The 23,448-nt window shown below is 37.8% G+C and overlaps 1 protein-coding gene across 1 annotated transcript in view; it reads right to left on the bottom strand.

The window, feature by feature from the left end:
- Positions 1-23,448, bottom strand: part of HEATR5B (HEAT repeat containing 5B) — a 103,763-nt gene that overhangs the window by 19,055 nt on the left and 61,260 nt on the right. The window contains exons 24-30 of the mRNA XM_040496515.1: positions 23,114-23,365; positions 17,988-18,169; positions 15,181-15,249; positions 9,139-9,318; positions 3,989-4,226; positions 2,522-2,776; positions 452-579 (exon numbers count right to left, since the gene is read on the bottom strand). Of these exons, the coding sequence (XP_040352449.1) occupies positions 452-579; positions 2,522-2,776; positions 3,989-4,226; positions 9,139-9,318; positions 15,181-15,249; positions 17,988-18,169; positions 23,114-23,365 (1,304 nt within the window). The remainder of the gene's footprint in view (positions 1-451; positions 580-2,521; positions 2,777-3,988; positions 4,227-9,138; positions 9,319-15,180; positions 15,250-17,987; positions 18,170-23,113; positions 23,366-23,448) is intronic.

Below are 23,448 nucleotides of genomic sequence, written 5' to 3' on the forward strand. Positions count from 1 at the left end.
ACATGAATAAAGGCTTCTAAATAATCCACACAGAAATTAGAAAAAGCAATTCATTAAACTGTTTAGAGGAGTACTTGAGCAGTACAAAAAACAATCTCATTAAATGAGAGATAAAACTTTATCAAACATTTAAAAGTGGTATAATTTACTTAATAGCCTTATAAATTACTTCAGCCCCTTTTTAGTAGAATCATTAACTGGGATGGAAGGCATCCCTTAATTTTTAGTTGTACTTGACTGCCGATGAACACATCTACAAAGATATACTGACCAATCTCTATGCTGGCTCTGCCTGGTCATCCAACATTCAGTATAATGCCTTAGATAAAGCCAAAATCCTGAATAGTTACTACATAAGATTTATTTCGTAAGGGAGAAAATTATCTTAAGATAAAATATGACGAAAATAAAGCATACGATTTATAGAAATTGTTATAGAAATACACTGTACCTGATCTTCTGCGATATGGACTCGGGCATAAGGAGAATCTAGCAAGGTGTGTAAGGCCTGTAGACATGCTGTGACGTGTTCAATAGGCTCCTCGGGTCTAGGGGAACAAAGGAACTGTATACTCACACCTGCGATGTACATAATAAAAATACACATTTGTCACCATCACATACTTCGTTGCTTCCGCATCAATTTTTTTTCTCTATTTTTCCTATTTCTTTGTCAGATGCTTTAGCATATATTTAATGCTACCTTGAAGTAGACTTCCAAATGGTTACCAAAAGCAGCAGCCAAACTTTAGAATACAGATTCTAGCTTTTTAGAATACAGATTTGTAACTACAGATTGTAGCCTCCAATGAAATTGGAGGTTGGGGGAGGGAGGCAGTTCCACAGTCATCAAGTTGATTAAGAAGATATTCAATTTTTTCTTTCTAGGACTTTTAAAAATAAACTTATGAAAGTTATACAATTAACTCTCATTAAATGGTTGCCAAACAATTTTCATATCTACAAAGTTTTTTTTAGTGGCAAGCTACAGATGCACAACGGATAACTTGGGTAACAATTTTTTTTTTTTTTTAATCTATTTATTTTGAGAGAGACAGCGTGAGCAGGAGAGGGGCAGAGAGAAAGGCAGAGAGAGAGAGAATCCCAAGCAGGCTCCACACTACCAGCTGTGGAGCCCAACGCAGAGCCTGAACTCATGAACTGTGAGACGGTGACCTGAGCTGAAACCAAGAATGAGTCACCCAACTGACTGAACCACCAAGGAGCTCCAGGTAACAATTGTTTTTAATTTGCATAAGGGTAAGGCCATAGTTCTAGAAGTCTCTCATATTTTCATGTATAAGATTTACTGACGAGTTCTATAATTTCATCCTACCACTGTGTTCCTTTCCCCTCCCAGAAAAGATAAGACCATTTAAGAGCCTCATTAGAACCTATAATATCTTAATGTTAAAAGAACACCTATAACGCAATTATAAATTGAAATTTATTCAAATTTGCTTTAACTTTGCATTTGTTATTTCCTCATGGGACAATTTGTTAAGTGCCAACTAAAAATAAAATCTGTTGTTGAAAAAGAAAAATGTAGCTTTTTTTTCTTGAAAATTATTCAGTACTGCTCTATGAGTAGACACAACAGGTAAAATTTTTAGAGTAGTTTTTTTTGTTTTTGTTTTTAGACAGAGAGCATGTGAGCAGGGGAGAAGGGCAGGAGGAGAGAGAGAGACAGAGAGAGAGAGAGACAGAGAGAGAGACAGAGACAGAGAGAGAGAGAGAGACAATCCCAAGCAGGCTCCACACTTAGCACAGAGCTCAACACAGGGCTCAATCCCACAACCCTGGGATCATGACCTGAGCCAAAATCAAGAGTCAGATGCTTAGTCGACTGAGCCACCCTGGCGCCCCAGAATATTTTTAATAATTAAATTTTTATATTAAAAATTCAGTTAGTAATTTAGAAAATGTACTTAAAAATTCTTTTATTATTCCCTCTCTGAACTGCGATACATAAAACCTTTCTATGGCATTAAAATGAAAGATGGAGGAGTTCAGAACATGCCACACCAAAATATGCCTCTCTGGCATATTGGTTATTTTGAGCTGAAGGTACTTGATGAACAGCAGACCCCTTTCTACCTACAAGCAGGTCATAAAATTTCTCATGAGAAAGGTGCCCTCCCTGTATCAGGAAGACCAGACTGGGAGTCAATGCTGAAATAGACCTGTACAAACAAACCTACTAAAACCAGTTTCCCGCACATATTTCCTAGCCCTGTCCCACAGTTTACTGCCCCTGGCCCAAAGCCCTTTCTTGTCACATTCCTACCATTTACTGTTCTTTGTGCAGAACGGCATGTAAGTTTTTGGGCCTAATGGCTACTTCAGGTTGAAAATATTAAAAAAATCTGTGTGCTCTTCTCTTGTTAATCTGTCTCATATCAATTTAATTCTTAGGCCAGCCACAGAACCTAAGAAGATAGAAAAGAGATTTTTTTCTTCCCTACAGATATGAATTTTCAGAAATGACACATCTCGAAATACAGTAATATGACACACCTACCTAAAATCAGATGCATTCTATCTTTGTTAATTTCTGGCAAAGATTTAGCACTAGGTGTTGCTCCTGATGCCTGGTTTAAATTGACGGGTGTAGAACGTTTTTGTAAGCCAGGTATCGCTGCTGCTTCTGCAGACTCTGAACATGTGAATCCTGTGCTATTTAACCAAAGTGCCACTGCGTGGAGAATAGGGGCCCAGGAATTCCGGTAGTGAAGTCTAGCTGTATCAATAGTCTCAGGAGTATAAAATGCTCCGCCTGTAAAATAATCAAGCCAATCAAAGCCATTACTTTTTATTGTACGTGTTTAACCATTTATCAACAGCTAACTTAAAAATACTCATTCCTTACTGTGTTAGTCCATTTGGGCTGCTATAACAAAACACCACAGACTGGGTGGCTTATAAACAACAGAATTTATTTCTCACAGTTCTGGAGGCAGGAAGTCTGAGATCACGTGCCAGCATGCTCGGTTAAGGGCCATGTCTCTGACTCCATGTGGGGTCTCTTCTACAAGGGTACCAATCCCATTCAGAAGGGCTCCGTCTCATGACCTAAGCACTTCCCAAAGACCTCACTTTCTGATACCATCACCATGGGGATTAGGTTTCAACACGTGAATTTTGAGGGGACACACAATTCAGACACAGCACATACAAAAGAGCAATCTGACCAATTGGGATTCTCTTCATTACCAAGCCACCAAAACTAACGTCTTTCCTGCCACTGCTGAACTGGAGTGCCTGTGTTTTCCTCACCAATGCTATGGTTTCCAGTCTTTCCTCTGCAACTGTGGATGCTGCTGGGAACCCAGTACCTTTCTCTACCTTGTGGCCACAGGCTTCCTCTTCACTGTTGCCAGACACTCCCTAAAGCCCTGGTCGCCTTCACTTTCCATCACTCTTTCCATCGCCTTTCTCTCTGTCGCAGAGACAGGGAACTCTGTCCCTTCTTTCTCTTTCTTTCAACTCCCCCTCTGCCATTCTCCCTCATCTCCTGTTTATACTGTCAAACTGAAGACTTCCCCCATCTGTCCTTGCATTCACTGACCAGCACAGCAATAAACTTCATTATAGTTATGCATAATGACTTGTTATGCATAGTTATTTAGAGTATGTTAGCTCATAAAGTTATTATTGTAACAGGGAGAACATGTTTGCTTGGGTTAACAAATAAGCTTAAGGCTGTATTTGAATGCAGAAATTCAATATGGAGAACAGGCTCCAAGTGAGAGAATGCCAAGTTTAGGTCCACAGAAATTGAAAATGTTATTGCTACATCTTAAATCACTTTATTAAATTATCAATAATTAAAAATTTAAATTTAAGATGTTATACTATCTTTATAAATTTAAGATGTAAAAGTTATATCATAATATTATTAGTGATTGTCGCTAGCTTCCACCCATTACATTTTGTTTAATTACTACTCTGAACTCCATAAAGGCCAAACTCTGAACACAGTACTTACCATCTGCGGGGAGCTGACTAGCAAATTCGGCTGGTAAAGTCAAAAGCGCGTAGTCTTTTAGTGCCGCCAACCACAGGCGGCTGAGTGTTGGCAGCTCGGGTTGCACAAGTGTGATTAAACTATCTGGCGGTAGTTCATCTATGGTACCAAAATCATCATCATCATCATCAGTGCTTTTAATTGCTCTTTTTGGTTTTGACTCCGCTTCCTTCTTAATATTCATAGCAACCACATATACCTAGTGCGGTATTCAGGAGGAGAAAATAACAAGGCATAATACTAAGAAATGACATAATCTAAGTTGCTATGATTATACAATTGAATTACCAAAAGTAGCTGAGTACAGACACTGGAGAGGATACAGCCTCATGAGTTCCTGAGAGCCTCCAAAGAATAATTCCACCTGCTTTGGAGGTAATTTGTTTTTATTGCTCTGACTTCTGACTATTCCTCTCATAAAATATTCCTTGAGTAGGGTTCTCTGAATTTCTTCTGGTTTCTCTTGCTATACTTTACAAAGCCCCCTTTTATGTGTGTCTTTTTTTAACTTTTTCTTTTCGTCATAGGGTATAACTTCCTGTTTACGGTCTCTACTTTCACAGACTTATTAGACACAATTGGACAGCATTCAAAGAAAAAGGCTGGGGCATGGGGGAAGGGCCACAGAAAGGATTTCCATAAATATCCTTCTAACCCCTTAAGTGATAGTTAGCAATCTAGTCTTTATAACAGAGAGATGAGCATATAATTTACTGCTTACATATATATTATCCATATCCTTTCTCTCCACTTGGTAAACCAAAAGGATGTATAATAGCAACTTCCTAAATCATAATTAAAAAAAAATTGTTTTAAGTTTATTCATTTTTGAGAGAGACACACACAGCGTGAGCAGGGGAGGGAATAGAGAGATAGATAGAGATAGAGATAGAGATAGAGATAGAGATAGAGATAGAGACAGAGATAGAGAGAGACATGGAATCCAAAGCAGGCTTCAGGCTCTGAGCTGTCAGCACAGAGCCTGACGCGGGCCTTAAACTCATGAACCGTGAGATCATGACCTGAGCTGAAGTTGGATGCTTAACTGACTGAGCCACCCAGGGGCCCCTCCTAAATCATAATTTTAAAGATTCTTCTTTGTTACAGTTATACACGTTTGTTTTTGTACATGCATTCAGGCTTTGGCAAGTGGTACAGACCGAGCAGAGACTAGGAGGCAAAAGTAGGTGAAGGTTTTACTCTATATGCAATGGGGAAGAAAAGAGGTCACTACAGGATTTATAGACCAGATGTTATGTATCTTCCCTTAACTTTTGATGTTATTTAAAAAGTTATACTATAAAAAGTTTTGGAAATGGGTTTTTAAAATTACTATAATTCCAATTTCCAGGTTATCATATTCTGTCTTTGTAAGCTGGAATGCTGTTGTACAGAGAACTTTGGGTTTAATTTTATCTTCTAACATATCATAAGGTTTTCCCATGGAATCCTAGTCTTCATAACCATTACTCTTCATGGCTGCAGGGGGTGAGCCATAATTGGTCTAATAATTTCCCCATCGTTGAAATTTTATATTTACTTCTGATTCTCTAGTCAGCCTTCAGAATCTTAAAAAAGACTACTTATAGTTTTCAAAGACAAAAGGTGTTCAGTTCTTCACATTATAAATAATGTTCCAAGTAAACCTTTTTTGTAAACACTTCCTTCCTACACTTTGGATATTCTTCCCTAGATAAAGTCTCAGAAACAGAATTACTGCATTACTGATTATAAATCTTTTTATGGCTGTGAATAGACACTGTCGAAACCTTTCCAAAAGGGTTCTATAATTTATATTGCTACTTGCAATACAGGAGAATATATTTTTTTAGGATTTTTTTAAACAAATTTTGGCTTATTTTTCTTATTAGATATCACACAAGAAAAATAGAAAAATGAGAAGCATAAAATGAAGAAAATAAAATATCGTTAACGTTCCAGATAAGTTGTATATACATATTCATAGTCTTTTAAACAATACTTGGATTCTTCTAGCACAAGATAATAACTAAGGAGTGATCAGGTAGGGTCATCAGTTTTCCAAGACCACTGACTCCAGACACCTTGACACTGAGACCTCAGGCTCCAGGGCACAAGTGACTCACGGAGCATGTCTGAGCACTTGTTCTTGTTTTGACCGGTCCGTGGACGCCTGAGAATACATGTACACCAAACCACTGTCCTCAATAAAAACCCCAGACCCCAAGCAAAGATGAGACTCACTCTCCTTTCCTTTCCAAGTCTCCCAGAGACTTGGTATCTGTATCTGCTCTCTCTATATCTTCAGTAAACTCTGCTCCCACTTCCTCTCAGCTCGTGTTTGATTTCTATCCTGCGCAAAGCCAAAGACCCTCCTGGTTGGTCCTGTAGGGCCCCCTCGGGGTCCTCAGACCCAGCTAGCCTGCATCAGTGAAGACCCCAGATTGTGGGGGACTGAGAAGTGGGTGGCCAAGAGCTTAGGAAGTGGAGATACTGAAATTTCAGTGAACTGAGATGTGAAGAGGAGAGACAGAAAGTAGTGAGTAAAAGAGAATGCTGAGTTGGGGAGGAAAGCAGGTAAGAAGACCAAGCATGTAGAGGGAGAGGCTGAAGACACACAGGTGGGCAGGACTGATGGCACTGAGCTGGAAACAGTCTCCCCTTCCTTCTCATGCCTAACGGGAAAGTTCCCAAACCATGTAAATCTAAAGATTTCAAGGAAACAATCTGAGGAGACAGACAATGGAAATCCTCAGCTTTCTGAGTGAAAAAGTATAACCAAAGAAAGGTCTTGAGGAGAGAAATCTAGAATATGCTGGCCATTTGAAGAGAATGATAAAGGAAAGGAAGATAAGCAGGGAAAGAATTGCTAGGCAGCATTGAAGGCTGAGGCGTGAGGTGCAAATCATTAAATTATAGCACAAGTTACCCCCCCCAAAAAATGTGTCAAATACAAATGTACATTGTTAATTTAATTATGTGAGGTTCTGGGGCGCCTGGGTGGCTCAGTCGGTTGAGCGTCCGACTTCGGCTCAGGTCACGATCTCGCGGTCCGTGAGTTCGAGCCCCGCGTCAGGCTCTGGGCTGATGGCTCAGAGCCTGGAGCCTGCTTCCGATTCTGTGTCTCCCTCTCTCTCTGCCCCTCCCCCATTCATGCTCTGTCTCTCTCTGTCTCAAAAATAAATAAATGTTAAAAAAAAAATGAAAAAAAAAATTATGTGAGGTTCTGATGTAACTTTTTAAAAGTAATGATCTGTCTTCCATTCAGTCCCAGTTCCAGTCCCAGTAGTTGGTCCTTTTATATACATTGCCTTATAAGATATTATCTCCATGTTGTAATGAAAAAACTAAGGCTCTAAGAGGTCGAATCACTTGACCAAAATCACAAAGATGGTAAATGCCAGAGACAGAATTTGTTCTAGGGCCTCTGAGTCAATGTTTAATGCTTTTTATATTAAACTATGCCAGGCTTCCTAGTAGGTGAATCAAGCATGTTAATGCAGGTCAGCAAAGAACTAGCTGACTGGCAACCAATGTGCTGACCTTCAGACCCCACAGTGGTCTCTACATTTGGGGAAATGAGTGAATGGGGTTAGAGAGTTCAGAACAATGAGGATTTTCAGATAAAAATCAATACATCAACTGCAATGTAATTTCTACAGACAAGAAAAGTAGCAGTTTTAGATAAAAACTCAGATACATGAAAATTAACAAAGAATTTTTATCATTTTCTAAGTGAGAAAACAGAGATAAGTCATATTATAGTAACTTTTTCTTATACTACTTCCCATCTAAAAAGGTTTGCATTGATTTGGAAAAAAAAAACTAAATTTTTATCAATAAGAGCAATCAATGGGGCGCCTGGGTGGCGCAGTCGGTTAAGCGTCCGACTTCAGCCAGGTCACGATCTCGCGATCCGTGAGTTCAAGCCCTGTGTCGGGCTCTGGGCTGATGGCTCAGAGCCTGGAGCCTGTTTCCGATTCTGTGTCTCCCTCTCTCTGCCCCTCCCCCATTCATGCTCTGTCTCTCTCTCTCCCAAAAATAAATAAACGTTGAAAAAAAAAAATTAAAAAAAAAAAATAAGAGCAATCATTTTATCAATCAAACAAAAAATATTATTTTGCTTTCTAAGCCAAAAATGGCAGCAGGGAAAAATAAGGCAACTTTCATGGATAATCTACTTGAAGGATAGCTTGATCTACAATCTAAAAATCAGAGAAAACTAATTTCCATATCTTATTGAGCTCTATATTTTTCCATTTTTATTTTTGTGGGGGAAAAAAGTACAGCAAAAATTCAGAGGTCCTTTATCTGAACTATATCACGTGGATGCTGCATGCTTTGAGTCAGCAAGTATCTACTGGGTAGTCATCAGCCACTGATACTAGAGAAATAGAGAAGTCAGGTACTGGTTGGCAGAGGGAGGGTTACTTGAAATACTGTAGGTCAGATAATAAGAATTTGAAAGCAAATGGCAGAAGGAATTTAGAAAAGTGAATTTAAAGCAATATCACAATTTTTTAAAAAATGGCTGTGGAATGAAAAAGGTAAAGCCAGCTATAGAAACCAAACCAAACCAAACCAAACCAAACCAAAACAAAACACACAAACAGAAAACTGCAATCTTGGTATCAATGAGCAGTGGCAAGTCTCTTGAAATTTAATCAGATAAAAGACTTTTTTTTTTTTTTTAAGTAAATTCTACACCCAACGTGGGGCTTGAACTCACAACCCTAAGATCAAGAGTCGCATGCTCCACCAACTGAGCCAGCCAGGTAACTGTCAAATAAAAGGTTCTTGGCATAAAATATTTTATATTACTTATATTTGTAGTTTTCTCTGCCTAATTTCCACATAATTAGTTAAGGGATCAATTTCTCAATATTGAAATTTTGAAAAAACTGATTAAAAACTGTAATTTTCAAAGGCTTCATAAGAGCTCTTTTGAGACATAAACATATACGTATTTCAGCGAGAAGGAGCAAATAATAGATTTTCAAAAAGCATTCCATACCAAAGATCAGTTTTAAAAGAACAATAACCAAATAAAATTTTTTTTTACCTACAGGAGGAGTAGGGGAACATTTTCTCATGGATGGGGAAATGGTTCAAAAACAATAGGCTGTGGTTACCTCTGCCCACGCTTTGAGAACAGCCAGTTTTTCCATGGTTGTGGCACTCTCTCGGTACAGTTGGCTAGAAGATCCTTTTCCAGCCTGCACTTTGTCCAGAGAAGAAACAAGCAGATTGTGCACTCGACGGAGGTCATTGAGATCACTGACAACTCCACTTCCGATCCACGTACTACACACCTGGCCAAAGAAAAACATTGTTAATGTGGTATAAAACAATTAACAGAAAACATATAAGAGTATAAATATGATTTTTTTCCTTGGGGAAGAAACATAAAACAAAACCAATGAAGAAAACAAAACAAAAAAAACCCCAATGCTGTGCTTCAGTATTATTTTGAATCAGAAATCAATAGCAAGAGTAGGATTTATTGTACTCTTATGTGGAAAATGAACTGTGATTTACTTATGCTTCCATTTTCTAATTTGACAAAAATTTTAATAGAAAAAATTTTCTGCCTGTATCAGTTCAGAATCAGTTGTGAATAATCCTTCAATTCAACAACATTTCTGCTTACCACAGATAAAACATTATTCTGAGTGCTATGGAAGAGATTCAAAAATAAATAAAGGGTTAAAATCTGGTCCCTGTTCTCAAGGAAGAGAACGTACGTAGATTGAATGAACACACACGACCATTTTAGGATTGCAACACTACCCTTAAAAACAGAGAAGGGAGACATCACTTCCAGGAGGAGAAATGGGAATGTTTGGAGATCAGGAAGGTCTGTGTGTATAGATACAGAGGAGTTACAAGGGAAAAGTGATGAGATTAGCAAAGTTAAGTGGGATCAGATTATGGGGCAATTTAAATTCCAGGAGAACTGAATACTGACTTTGTTCTATGGGCAATCATAAGTTTCCAAGGCCTCTGGGCAGGGAGATTACAATTAGAATTATGCTTTAGGAAGATTGCTCCAGCATTTATGCCAGCAAAGAGGGTATTCAGATGGTTAGCCATGTGTTCAGTAAAGTGACTATTATAATATTGTGGGACAGAGAATATAGATGAAACTGGGAATGGAATAAAAAGGGAGAGTCATCTGAGAGAGATTTGGAGGTAGAAATCACAGGATTTGGAAACCAATTAAATATTTTTAGGGGGAGGGGGCGGGGCCTTAGAAAAAGTGTGAGGACTCAAAGATTGCCAAAGCTTCTAACTTGGATGAAAGCGAGGAAAGTGAAGCCACTGCTTAAGAGACAAGAAAGGAAAAAGGAAAGGTTGGGGGAGATGAGAAGTTAGAGAGCATTTTTAACCTTGCACAGTTTAACATGCTGAGTTCAAAGTACTAGTAGGGGACCTGTGGGAAGATATTCAGCAGACAGGTGGAACCTTGGTTCTGGATTTCAGGAGGAAGGTAAAAAATAACGAAGTAGATGCTCAATATCAGTCACCATCAGGGAAGTGCAAATCAAAACCACAATGAGATATCACCTCACACCTATCAGAATGACTAAAATAAAAAACGCCAGAAACAACAGATGTTGGTGAGGATGTGGAGAAAAAGGAACCCTATTGCCCTGTTGGTTGGAATGCAAACTGGTGCAGCTACTATGGAAAACAGTATGGAGGTTCCGCAAAAAGTTAAAAATAGAGATAACTTATGATCCAGTAACTGCACTACTAGGTATCTACCCAAAGAATACGAAAACAATTCAAAGGGATACATGCACTCCTAGGTTTACTGCAGCATCATTTATAATAGCCAAGTTATGGAAGCAACCTAAGTGTCCATTGACAAATGAATGGATAAAGATGTGGTGTATATGCATGTGTGTGTATACACACACATACATATATACACACATATATATGTTATACATGTTACATATATACACATTATACATATTACATATATATACATTATATATATATATATATGATGGAATATTATTCACCCATAAAAAGAATGAAATCTTGCCATTTGCAACAACATCGATAGATCTAGAGAGTATTATGCTAAATGAAATAAGCCTATGCTAAATGAATAAGACTAAGACAAATACAATATGATTTCATTCATATGTGGAATTTAAGAAACAAAATAAATGAACAAAAGAAAAAAAAGAGAGACACAAACCAAAAAATAGACTCTTAACTATAGAGCAACAACTGATAGTTACCAGAGGGGAGGTGGGTGGAGCTAGGGTGAAGGAGATTAAGAGTACGCTAATACGATGAGCACAGAGTGAACGACAGAATTGTTGAGTCGCTAATATTGTACACTGAAACTAATATAACACTGTAGTTAACACTGGTTATTATTTAGTAATAATAGCAATGTTACCAGGTAAATTTGTTCAAGGACTGAGGTACAAAAAAAAGGTGTTAAGGGCAGAACACAGGGCAAATATTTATACTTAAGGGACAAGTGGAATAAGAATAAACAATGAAAGAAATTGAAAAGAAAATTCCAGAAAAACAAAAGAAAAACCAGGCAAGTGCGGTGACACTGGAGCCAAGGGAAGAATGTCAAGAAGTAAGGGGTGGCCTGGTAGTGCCACCTTTACTCCACAATTACAAGTCCTCATGTTCTGATTATCTGAAATCTTTGGGTCAAGATGTGGGTCACAATTCACAACTTTTTGATGAAAGGTAGTAAGGCCAGTGAACCTCACTAAGAAATACATCAAGCAAGACGTGTGGCAGCACCCCCCCAATTAACAGAAGGACACTTCTGTCATGAAATGTAGTACAAATCACAGTAAGAGGGACGGATCAATACTCTAGCCCCACTCAGCTTCACATCAAGACAAATGAGGACAGTCAGCTCAGGTTTCACCAGCAAATAAATAATGAAAAAGCTTTTGTTTTTCAGAGCGTTTGGATATTAAATCATAATTAATGGATTATGTTTCTATATTTAAAATTTTTTTAAGCTGAGAATAAATATTTATGTAAATAATTTTATTCTCTTCTAATCTTATCCTCCCAGAATTCAGAACTAAGTTTAATAAAAATTAAAAAGGACATTTTAAAATTGTTATTAATTATGAACATAAATTGGCAAAATAAAATGCCAATCAAAATATTGTTGGAAATATAATGAAACGTGAAGTAGAAAGATTTTAAATATGATTATGAAAGTAGAGTTGCTATTCTTTAGGAAACTGAGCAACATATTGAAGAGATCTGATACACATTTCTCTTGAGGTAGAAATACAACTAAAAGTTGGGGGAAACTAAATACTGAGGATTTGGCACAAAGTTTAATTTATAAAAACATTAATTATCTCTTCCACTTTAAAGAAGATGAAACTAGATATTGCAGGTACTGCATTATAGGTTTGGTTTATCAAGAAAAGCATAGCAGCACTGAATCAGCAAAATCATTTTCAGAGAAAAGACCTTGGCCTTACATCAAAGGAGGGGTGCGTGAATGTACATTTATAAATTTTAATCTGAAATAAGATAAAGTATATATTATGTTTAAGATTGCTAGGCTGATTTAAATGATTTTTTATTAAGCCATTGATTACTTGTCCACATGTGTGTTCCACTTGAGTCTTCCTGTAATATCTAAAAATTGTCCCGATTTTCAGGTTTAACATAACATCTATTCTAGTAAATAAGGTGGGATGCAATGTTTCATGACCTGTCCAAAGCCAACTCCTTACTTTTCTTTAAGGAAAAGGAATTTGCAACCCACTGTTCCATTTGTTTCAAAACCAGGTTTCCTTCAAGAAACAGAAGGATAGGAGGTCAAAACTTAAGCCTGCCTCTAGATAAGGAGAAACTTCTTATAGAAAAAGCAGCTAGAGCCACATAAAGAATGAGACGTTGAAGGCAAATTCAGTAAGAGGAAATTTTCATAGTACTCATCCACAAGATGAAATCTGAATAGCCTTTGCTTTTCTATGAACAGGAGCTTTGTATGATTCTTCTGCTTAAATACTATGCTTTAAAACATCACCATGATACATTTATTTATACATAACTATGATTTCTGATTGTGTGTTGGTATCCCAAACAAACCGGCCTCCTCTAACTCTGAGGTTTGTATCATGATCCACAGACTTCTCTTTTCTTTTTAAAATTTTTTTAATGTTTATTCATTTTTTTTGAGAGACAGAGAGTGAGTGAGTAGGGGGGGGGCAGAGAGACAGAAAGACACAGAATCTGAAGCAGGCTCCAGGCTCTAGAGGCAAACCCATTCAGCCACAGAGAGAACACAGTAAGAACTTCACACTTACCATTGCAAACAGCAGAACATTCTCTTTCTAGAGGTCACAGCTTGATTATGGATTCTAAGCAATAATGATGGACCCAAACCCATACTCCAGAAAACTGGGAAGGAGAGGGTTGCCTCTCTTCTATCTTTAGGAAAGCAGATAAAGACTCTGATTTCCCGGGGGTTCCTGGGTGGCTCAGTTGGTTGAGCATCCAACTTTGGCTCAGGTCATGATCTTACAGTTTGTGGGTTCAAGTCCAATATTGGGCTCTGTGCTGACAGCTCAGAGCCTGGAGCCTGCTTCGGATTCTGTCTCCCTCTCTCTCTGCCCCACCCCCACTCAGCTGTCGGTCTGGCTCCCTCAAAAAGAAATAATAAACATTAAAAAAAAAAAAAAAGAATTGGATTTCCTGAAACACGGGAGTTTAATGCATGAATCCTTTTTCAGAATGAGGCATGAAAAAGAGGAATTTATTAAAAGTGTAGGAATATAAGTGCTTGCTTTTGTGACTCTTTTCAAATGTAATAATGTTAGAACAAATCCCCTGCAATTAATTTTACAATTAAATTTCCATATTGTTAAATTCTCTTTAGGATAAGTGATTCCCAGAAACTTGTAAATTTTTCAAAACTTGTGATGAAAAAAGTCTTTTTTGGGGGTGCCTGGGTGGTTCAGTCGGTTAAGCTTCCGACTTCAGCTCAGGTCATGATCTCCCGGTTTGTGGGTTCGTGCTTTCTCTCTGTCCCTCCCCAGCTTGTGCTCGGTCTCTCACTCTTAAAAATAAACATTAAAAAAGTTTTTTTAATTAAAAAAAAGTCTTCTTTTATGTTTATTTTTTAAATTTAAAAAAAAAAAATTTTTTTTTTCAACGTTTATTTATTTTTGGGACAGAGAGAGACAGAGCATGAACGGGGGAGGGGCAGAGAGAGAGGAAGACACAGAATCGGAAACAGGCTCCAGGCTCTGAGCCATCAGCCCAGAGCCTGATGCGGGGCTCGAACTCATGGACCGCAAGATCGTGACCTGGCTGAAGTCGGACGCTTAACCGACTGCGCCACCCAGGCGCCCCTTTATGTTTATTTTTTAAGTTTATTTATTTTTGAGATAGAGCATGGGGGAGGGGAAGAGAGGAGAGGGGCTCCCAATCAGTCTCTGCCCACTCTCAGCCCAGAGCCTGACATGGGGTCTAATCTCTCTAACCATAATATCATGGCCTGAGCTGAAATCAAGAGTCAGATGCCTAACCGACTGAGCCACCCTGACGCCCCCCAACAATTTTCTATTACCTAATTATCATTCATAATACATTATTTAATTATTTTGTAATCTTACTTTAATTTTTAGTTGTTTTTATGATTTTCATACCTCTGTTTACTTCTGGATAATATAAAAGCTATGTATCCCAAAGTCATCTCCTCAGCTATGACAAAAAAAGGGATGCGACTAAGTTACTACTTCATCATTTGATACAGAATAAAAAAGGAAACTGTCACTATTGTGTTTTCAAGATAAAAAACAAATATTATTTGATTTTTCCCTCTTCTTTCTTGGAGGTGAAATTCTAAGGCATCTATTAACTTAAAGAAGGTAACTACAGGGGCGCCTGGGTGGCTCAGTCAGTTATGTGTCCAACTTTGGCTCAGGTCATGATCTCGCGGTCTGTGAGTTCGAGCCCTGCGTCGGGCTCTGTGCTGACAGCTCAGAGCCTGGAGGCTGTTTCAGATTCTGTGTCTCCCTCTCTCTGACCCTCCCCTGTTCGTGCTGTGTCTGTCTCTGTTTCAAAAATAAATAAATGTTAAAAAAGAATAAAAAAATAAAAAAAATTTAAAAAAAGAAGGTAACTATAGAAAACCCTATTTTTCTTCTTACCTGGCAAGCTTTTGCAATTATGTCTGATGGGGTATCTTGTGAAAAGGCTGGTCTTAGAGCAGCTCCCACCTAAAAAAAAAAAAAAAAAAAAAAAAAAGAATATGAGTGTTTTAAAGATACGTGGTAAACATAAAGCCTCTTGTGTCCTTGGAGATGAAAACACACAAAATACATCATTGTTACTTTCCTTTTTATCACATCTCCCTTACCTCTCTTCTCAGTTACAATAAACTCAAACATACCGTGTTTCTTTTGCTTTCCAGGAGGTTATAATCATTATCAAATCTGTATGAATCCTATACCAAAGAGGCAATTAATCTTGTTTCTTTTTCCTTTGTTTTTGTTTAATAGTAAACAAGATTTTCTGACAAAGTCACAGGCTCCTAGAGATAACAGAAAACTGCTATTCTTTTTTATTCTGTCTATATTTTCCTGAATGTATTTCTTTAAAAAAAATTTTTTTTTTATTATGTTTATTTATTTTGAAAGAAAGAGACAGAGTGCGAGTGGGGGAGGGGCAGAGAGAGAGGGAGACACTGAATCTGAGGCAAGGCTCCAGGCTCTGAGCTGTCAGCACAAAACCTGATGCGGGGCTTGAACCTGTGAGTGTAAGATCATGACCTGAGTCCAAGTTGGACGCCCAACCGACTGAGCCACCCAGGCGCCCCTCCTGAATGTATTTCTAACAGTATTTACCTCATGGGTGAATCTCATATAACTGGATCAACTCCTTTAAATAACTGAGTAATACTAAAAATTCACATAGTCATTTAAAGACCTTAGAAGCCATTTTACCTCAAAAAGAGGTGCTTTCAGAGAAGGATTCTCAAGAAATATTCATTTGTGTACCATTGTTACAGTAATAAGTAAAGGAATATTAGCTTTAGTTTTCAAAAATATATATTTTTTTACATTTATTTATTTTTGAGAGAGAGAGTGAGTACGAGCAGGGGAAGGGCAGAGAGAGGGAGACAGGATCTGAAGCATAAACGCAGAGCCCAACGTGGGGTTCAAACTCACCAACTGTGAGATTATGACCTGACCTGAAATCAAGAGTCAGCCACTTAACCAACTGAGCCACCTGGGTACCCCATGAACCAACCCAGTCATTGATTTTTAGATATACTAAATTTAATGTGCATGAACTGAACAAGGAATTAGATACATTCAACTCCTAATTTGAGACATTTTCCCTTACACAAGAGTCAGTCACTAAGATATATCAGTAGCCATTTGGAAATGGATTGAGTCACTCTCTGTGACTAAACACACATGGCAACTAATTGCAGTATTGGTGGTACAATCATCAACTAATCACAGAGCTGGTGCTGGGTCCTGTACTGAAGGTGGAAGAGAATATACTGTAAAAGAGATTACCGGCTTGACTGATAAAAGTGGAATATGACAGACTATATAGAAGTAATATATCAATGTTGAATTTCCTGAAGTTGAGAACTGTTCTGTGGCTATGTTAGACAATGTTCTTGTCCTTTGGAAATACAGACTGAAGTATTCAAAGATAAAGGTACATGATTTAAATAATTTATCTGTAAATGGTTTAGAAAAAAAAATGTGTGTATAAAGAGAGAGAAATATAAAATCAATGCTAAAGCAAATGAGGCAAAAATAACCATTGGTAAATATGAGTAAAGGGCATAAGACAGTGTTTTGTACTATTCTTATAATTTTTCTGTACGTTTAAAATTATTTCTAAATAAAAAGTCAAAATAAAGCAAAACAGAACAACAAACCTTCATTTGGATAGGTTGGGTATTTGGGAGTAAATAGTTGAATATGGACTTTCTATAGCCAGCTGGGCTAGAAGCTATAACTTCCTCACCAGTACTTATGATGGAAAAACAATGGATTAAAAATTATTCGTACTTTTTTTTTTATTTTTATTTATTTTAAAAAAAAAAAAATTTTTTTTTTCAACGTTTATTTATTTTTGGGACAGAGAAAGACAGAGCATGAACGGGGGAGGGGCAGAGAGGGAGGGAGACACAGAATCAGAAACAGGCTCCAGGCTCTGAGCCATCAGCCCAGAGCCTGACGCGGGGCTCGAACTCACGGACCATGAGATCGTGACCTGGCTGAAGCCGGACGCTTAACCGACTGCGCCACCCAGGCGCCCCTCGTACTTTTTAATTTTATGTATGTTTGAGTATAGCTTTTGGATAAGGTGTTGTGTATCTGAAGCGAAGATTTTGATCACAGTAAAACAAAAAAAATGTGTATTCTTTCCTTGCTAACTTTGTCTTCATATAACCCATCATTACCAGGATTATATCTATTGTGCCTCAGGCGAAGAAAACAAAGTTATAAATCTCAGGAGAAAAAAGTATCTCTGTTTAGAACAAAATAAAAATATTTTTGAAGGTATATAATTCTTTCAGTAATATTTTTAACTGCTATTATTAAAAGTTATCCTTCAGCGTACAAAGTTGCCCTTTGTATTTTTAAAAATGCTTATCAAGTCTTGACATATAAAAGTAATGTCAGCAAATCCACAACACTCTTTGAATGTCCTTTTATCTTTTAAATGGCATGGCTAAACATCTAAACACAAGACTGAAAAGCTAGCCTGCGATTTCTATTCTAGTTTTATCATGAATACGCTATCATAACTTAAAAATAGTTTTATCCTATTGTTTCTTCAACTGTGGGATTCAACTATGCAACAGACAATGGGAATAAAGACATATAGTTGAAGCTCCAAAGACATTTCTCCAGGGAATCCTTGCCCCCTTACTCACCACACAAAGAATCAATTTTAAGTTTTTAAGTAAACAGAGTATCTCACTCACATTAGCTTGATACTGCTCCAGAATCACTTGGCCTGGAAATTCTGGCTCAGGCACAGATGCAAACTTCTTGATAATGTCTTCAAGTGCTTGGAGCCCAGCCATCCGCAGCTGGTTACTATGATCTGTTGCAGCCATGAAGGCCATGCGAATCAGGTCAGAGAGATGAAGTACCAACAGGTCATCTAAAAATAAAATAGACGGCAAAAAGGAAAATTTCTGCCCAAATAGGTTTAATATGAAATGAAATAAATGTCTTTAAAAAAGCACTTATGGGGGCGCCTGGGTGGCTCAGTCGGTTGGGTGACCGACTTCGACTCAGGTCATGATCTCACAGTCTGTGAGTTCAAGCCCCGCATCGGGCTCTGTGCTGACAGCTCAGAGCCTGGAGCCTGTTTTGGATTCTATGTCTCCCCCTCTCTCTACCCCTCCCCTGCTCATTCTTTGTGTCTCTCTGTCTCTCAATAATAAATAAATGTTTAAAAAATTAAAAAATAAATAAAAAATAAAAAAATAAAAAAGCACTTACATTCCATACATTTCACTGTTTAAAAATAACAAAGATACACTTTCAAGAAAGCTTATCTATCATAATTTCTCAAGAACATTGGTAAACCTTTTACACAGTATGGTAAAATAGATGACATTATTATGCAATAACATTTGAAGCAAAGTAACTGATTATCCTAACTTTCCCCAAAGGAGTTTATAATTCTTTAGAATGGGGTCGGCAGATTTTTTTTTTCTGTAAAGAACTAGATAGTAAATAGTTTTGGCTTTCCTGGCCATATAATTTCTTTTTATTTTTTATTTTTTTAATCTTTATTTATTTTTGAGAGAGAGACAGAGCGTGAGCAGGGGAGGAAGAGAAAGAGAGGGAGACACAGAATCCGAAGCAGGCTCCAGGCTCCGAGCTGTCAGCACAGAGCCTGACGCGGGGCTCAAACCCACGAAGTGCGAGATCATGACCTGAGCCGAAGTCGTACGCTTAACCTACTGAGCCACCCAAGCACCCCTGGCCATATAATTTCTAACACAGCTACTCAACTCTGGTGTTGCAGAATGAAAGTAGTCACAGTCCATGTGTATATAAATGGGCGTGCTGTGTTCCAATAAAACTTCATTTAAAAAAACAGGCTATGGGCTGGATTTAGACTGTAGGCAGTAGTTTCTCAACTTCTACTTTATGGAAAAGACTTTTGCAAGGTAAGACATAGGAAGGAGAAGACTTTTTCCGTTTAGAATAAAGGCTGCTCCAGATCTGCCCAAACAAAGCTTAAATGCAAGTCTCAAAGGATTCAAAAGATAGCAGGTAATTTAACTATATCCCAGAACAAAGTGTAATACTATTTAAAGGAATACAACAAAATCCAGCACTACTACCATAAAATTTGCAATATCTGGCATGTAATAAAAAAATTACCAGGGATGCAAAGAAGCAGGAAAATATATTTCATAACAAGGGAAAAAACTCTCAGTGAATAGAAACAGATTCAGAAATGAAAGGGATGATGAAATTAACAGACAGGCAGCCTAAAACAGGTTTATTATAAACATGTTGCCTATATTCAAGAAAGAAAAGGAAAGCCCGAGCATAATGAAGACAGAAATAAAAGAGAAAACCACAAATGGGACTTGTAAAAATTAAAAAATATATATATTGGAAATGAAAGATAAATTGGATAAGATTATTAGGGATTAGTGCCAAAGAGGAAAAGATTGGTGAATTTAAAGACATAGCAACTAAAATCATCTAAATAATTTATCAAGCTCAAGTACTCTAAAGTTCTTCAGGCTGCTGCAAGCCTCTCAAAGTCTTTTTGAAGCAGTGGCAAGTCTGTGTTTCAGCCTGATTCCCAAACAGCTCCTATTTAAACAGGTTTTTGCTGTTATTCTTATTGTGAAGGTTGTAAGACAAGTTCTTCTAATTTTTTCCTGTGCCTACCTAAAATTCTTATTTTAGAATCTTAAGTTTAAAAAAGAATATCTATTGGTTTGGGGAAGAGGAACAGAGGAGAGAGAAAAAGAACATTTAGTCAGAAGCCCCCAGTGCTTCCTCACCTCAGGGAAACAAAAACATTCCACCAATAAAAATCAGGAATAATGAAATGCTGCCAGAAGTTGGGAGGAAATTTCCAAGGTAGATGGAACTCGCTTAAAATGGGCCTATTCATATTATGCCAACCCAGAAGTAAATTAAAAGGCCCATTACTCCTCTGTTACTCTCTGCCACCTAATTAAAAAGGTCTAGAATGACAGCACTCTCACAACGAAAAAGTAGGCAATAATTCCTAAATGAAAGTGCTATCGCTTCTCTACACAATTCTCTACCTCCAACTTTTCTTAAATCAAGACCTCTTTTTTCCAAATCCTAGGAGATGAACTCCTAAAGCAGGGGAGTGGGAAGGGACATGGAGCAGAAATTCTAAAATGGGGAATTAGGGGACTGTTAGAGGTTTATTATATTCTGGGACTGGTAGTTCTGTGCAACGAAAGCACAGTGCATGCAAAGGGAGATAAGGATGATACAGGAAGAGCCTGGATAGCACATTTATTTGATCTGTAACTTTTCATACACACTGACATTACTGTTCAGGAGGGCAGGCAATGGGAACTAGAAAGGATCCTCTTTCAGTCCAGCAGAACAAAGCATGTCAGATACTGAAATCTAGGTTGGAGAGCTGTTATATCAGCTCACCATCCAGCTACCAATGTCAAGCACCCAGTTAACAAAGACAGAGAATATGGGCAATCCACCCACACACAATGTGAGCAAATTCCAAATACGCACTCTACCCTTTCAAGGATTTATAAACAAATAAGCCTGTGGAAAAAAATACACCCAGGCAAAAGAAAGATTATGAAGATTCCGAAAGAACTAATCTCAAGAATAATTTTCTGGGGACACCTGGGTGGCTCAATCGGTTAAGTGTCCAACTCTTGATTTAGACTCAGATCATCATCTCATGGTTCGTGAGATCAAGCCCCACATCAGGCTCCCTGCTGATCACGCAGAGCCTGCTTGAGATTCTCTCTGCCCCTCCCCCATTCATGTGCGTTCACATGTGCGGACTCTTTCTCTCAAAATAAATAAAATGCACCTAAAAAATAATGTTCTATAAAAATCAGAATAAAATACAGAAAATCACTTGGCATCTCAACAGGATGCACAAAGTCACGGTTGCTATGGAATAAGAACAGAAAATCATAAGGAGCCAAATGATACGATACGATGAAGGAAGAAGACAAAACAATTAAACGAAAACTAAAAACATAAAAGAAGACTTAAGATCCGCTATGGGGGGCAGAAAACAGTAAAACATTATATCCATGACATAAAGGGAAGCCTTGTGAGGATCTCTGAGAATGCAGGGAAAAAGACAAAATACAAATAATGAGAGAAAAAACAATTAAACACAAAGAAAGGAAAGCCAACTTAAGGATCTTCACCTTTCCTTAAATGTAATATGCATACTTCTGTGCCTTTACAAATTCTCTTACTTTCTTTGCTTATAATAAACCAGTGCGGTAGGCGGAATAATGGTGCTCAAATATTTCTACACCCTAATCCCTACAACCTGTGAATGTTAAAGGGACTTTGTACATGGAGATTATCCCAAATTTAACAGGTGGGCCCAATCTAATCACATGTGCCTTAAAAGCAGAGCACCTCTTCTGGCTGTAGTCAGAGAGAAGTGTGACAACTAAAGGTGGAACACTGAGACAGCCAATGTTGTTGGTTTCGAAGACAGAGAAAGGGGGCCACCAGTCGAGGAATACAGGCAGTTGACAGAAGCTATGAAGAAAATAGACTCCTCTAGAGCTTCCAGAAAGGGATGCAGCCCTGCTGAGACCTTGATCTTAGGCCAGGGAGACTCATGTTGGACTTTCTGACCTACAGAACTATAGGATAGGGCCACTGAATTTGTGGTCTTTTCTTACAGCAGCAATAGAACACGAATACAATCAGCTTCTTCTACCTGCAAAATTTTTTCTCTGTCTTTAAAATCCAGTTTCAAAATCACCTTTTCTGTGAGATCTTCCCTGGCTCTTCAGGAAACGAACACTACTTTTTTTATGTTCCCCAAATACTCCATCATACCACTATGGGACATGTAATTGTTTGAGACAAGGCTTTTTGTCTTCTAGACTAGAAATTCTTCAAGGATGTGGACTCTGTTTTCTTTTTCTTTGTATCCCCAATGTGTAGCAAAGAACAGGATTTGGTAAATATTTGATAAATAATGACAGGAATAAAGACACTGTGCTCATGATAATTGTGCTTTCCTGATAACTGTACCTTCAGATTCACATTCTATACATGGAGTACTGTTTTACCTTTTGTTTTTTAATGCATTTGTGAGCTCTAGTAAACTGAAAGGCATTTAGTAACAAAACAAACTGGAAGGCATTTTAATGTACAGACTTCAATACTATTAACATATACAGTTTGTCTTTACATATGTAAGAAAATGACAGGGCAATGAAGAGACAACAAATGACGAGACAGAGTCTATTACTCTCTTACTGCCCTCAGCTTCTCTGATTCTCATTTGTAAAATGAGGATATTGGATGCGATGATTTCTTTGCAAACTCCCTATAATATCGGATCCAGGGAATTATGGGATATAAAAAAGGTCATAAAATATAAAAAAGTGACAGGTCTCAGTAACCAACAATTTTCACTTTTTTAAAACTACCTAGCAGCATTTCTGAAATCTGAGAGTTTGAGTTGAATTGAATGATAGCACTCATGAATTCTGACATTCTCCATGGCTGGGGACTGCAAAATTCACTTTGCTTATGCACCTTAAAGCGTTGCTCTATCTTTTACATTGAAGTGCTAAACCTAGGACAAGGTACAGAGGATATGTAAATTACTGTCATTATTACCCTGAGGGGACATGATTAAGATACATCTACCTTAAGATAGGTAGACATATACCTTTGAACCACTTTCTTCAACTTATCTTCCAAATACAAAGCAGAAGATGGGTAGTATGTTTAGGGGACAGAAAACAAAGGTAAAAGGCACATGAATGCAAGACATGAAAGGCAGAATCTAAAGCATGTTACCTAGCAGCAAAATATCTCAAACCTATAGAAGAAGTACTGATTTTAAATTTACTTGTAGGGTTTCGTAGTTTAGCAGAACGTGCCATCGCAAGATCAAAGTGGGCCTGGTCCGCATTCTCACACAAATTGATGATTCGGCACAGGCAATCGGCAGCGAACACCCGAGTGGCCCAGCGAGGTGCCACGAAGGGCTTTGATTTATCTTCTTCGCCTAGTGTGGTGAACATGGTATCATCATCCATTTCATCTTTCTTCTCAGATTCCTCATCTTTTCCACTACTTAAGGGAGTTGCAGTGCTCATATCTATAACAAAAAACAGCATATTATGACAAATTTCCATATAGCAAAAATGATGTTATAGAACCTGCATTCATGTTAGAAGATTG

This window comes from Herpailurus yagouaroundi, unplaced genomic scaffold (genome assembly GCF_014898765.1).
Source record: "Herpailurus yagouaroundi ecotype Mexico unplaced genomic scaffold, PumYag 188, whole genome shotgun sequence".
NCBI classification, from domain to species: domain Eukaryota; kingdom Metazoa; phylum Chordata; class Mammalia; order Carnivora; family Felidae; genus Herpailurus; species Herpailurus yagouaroundi.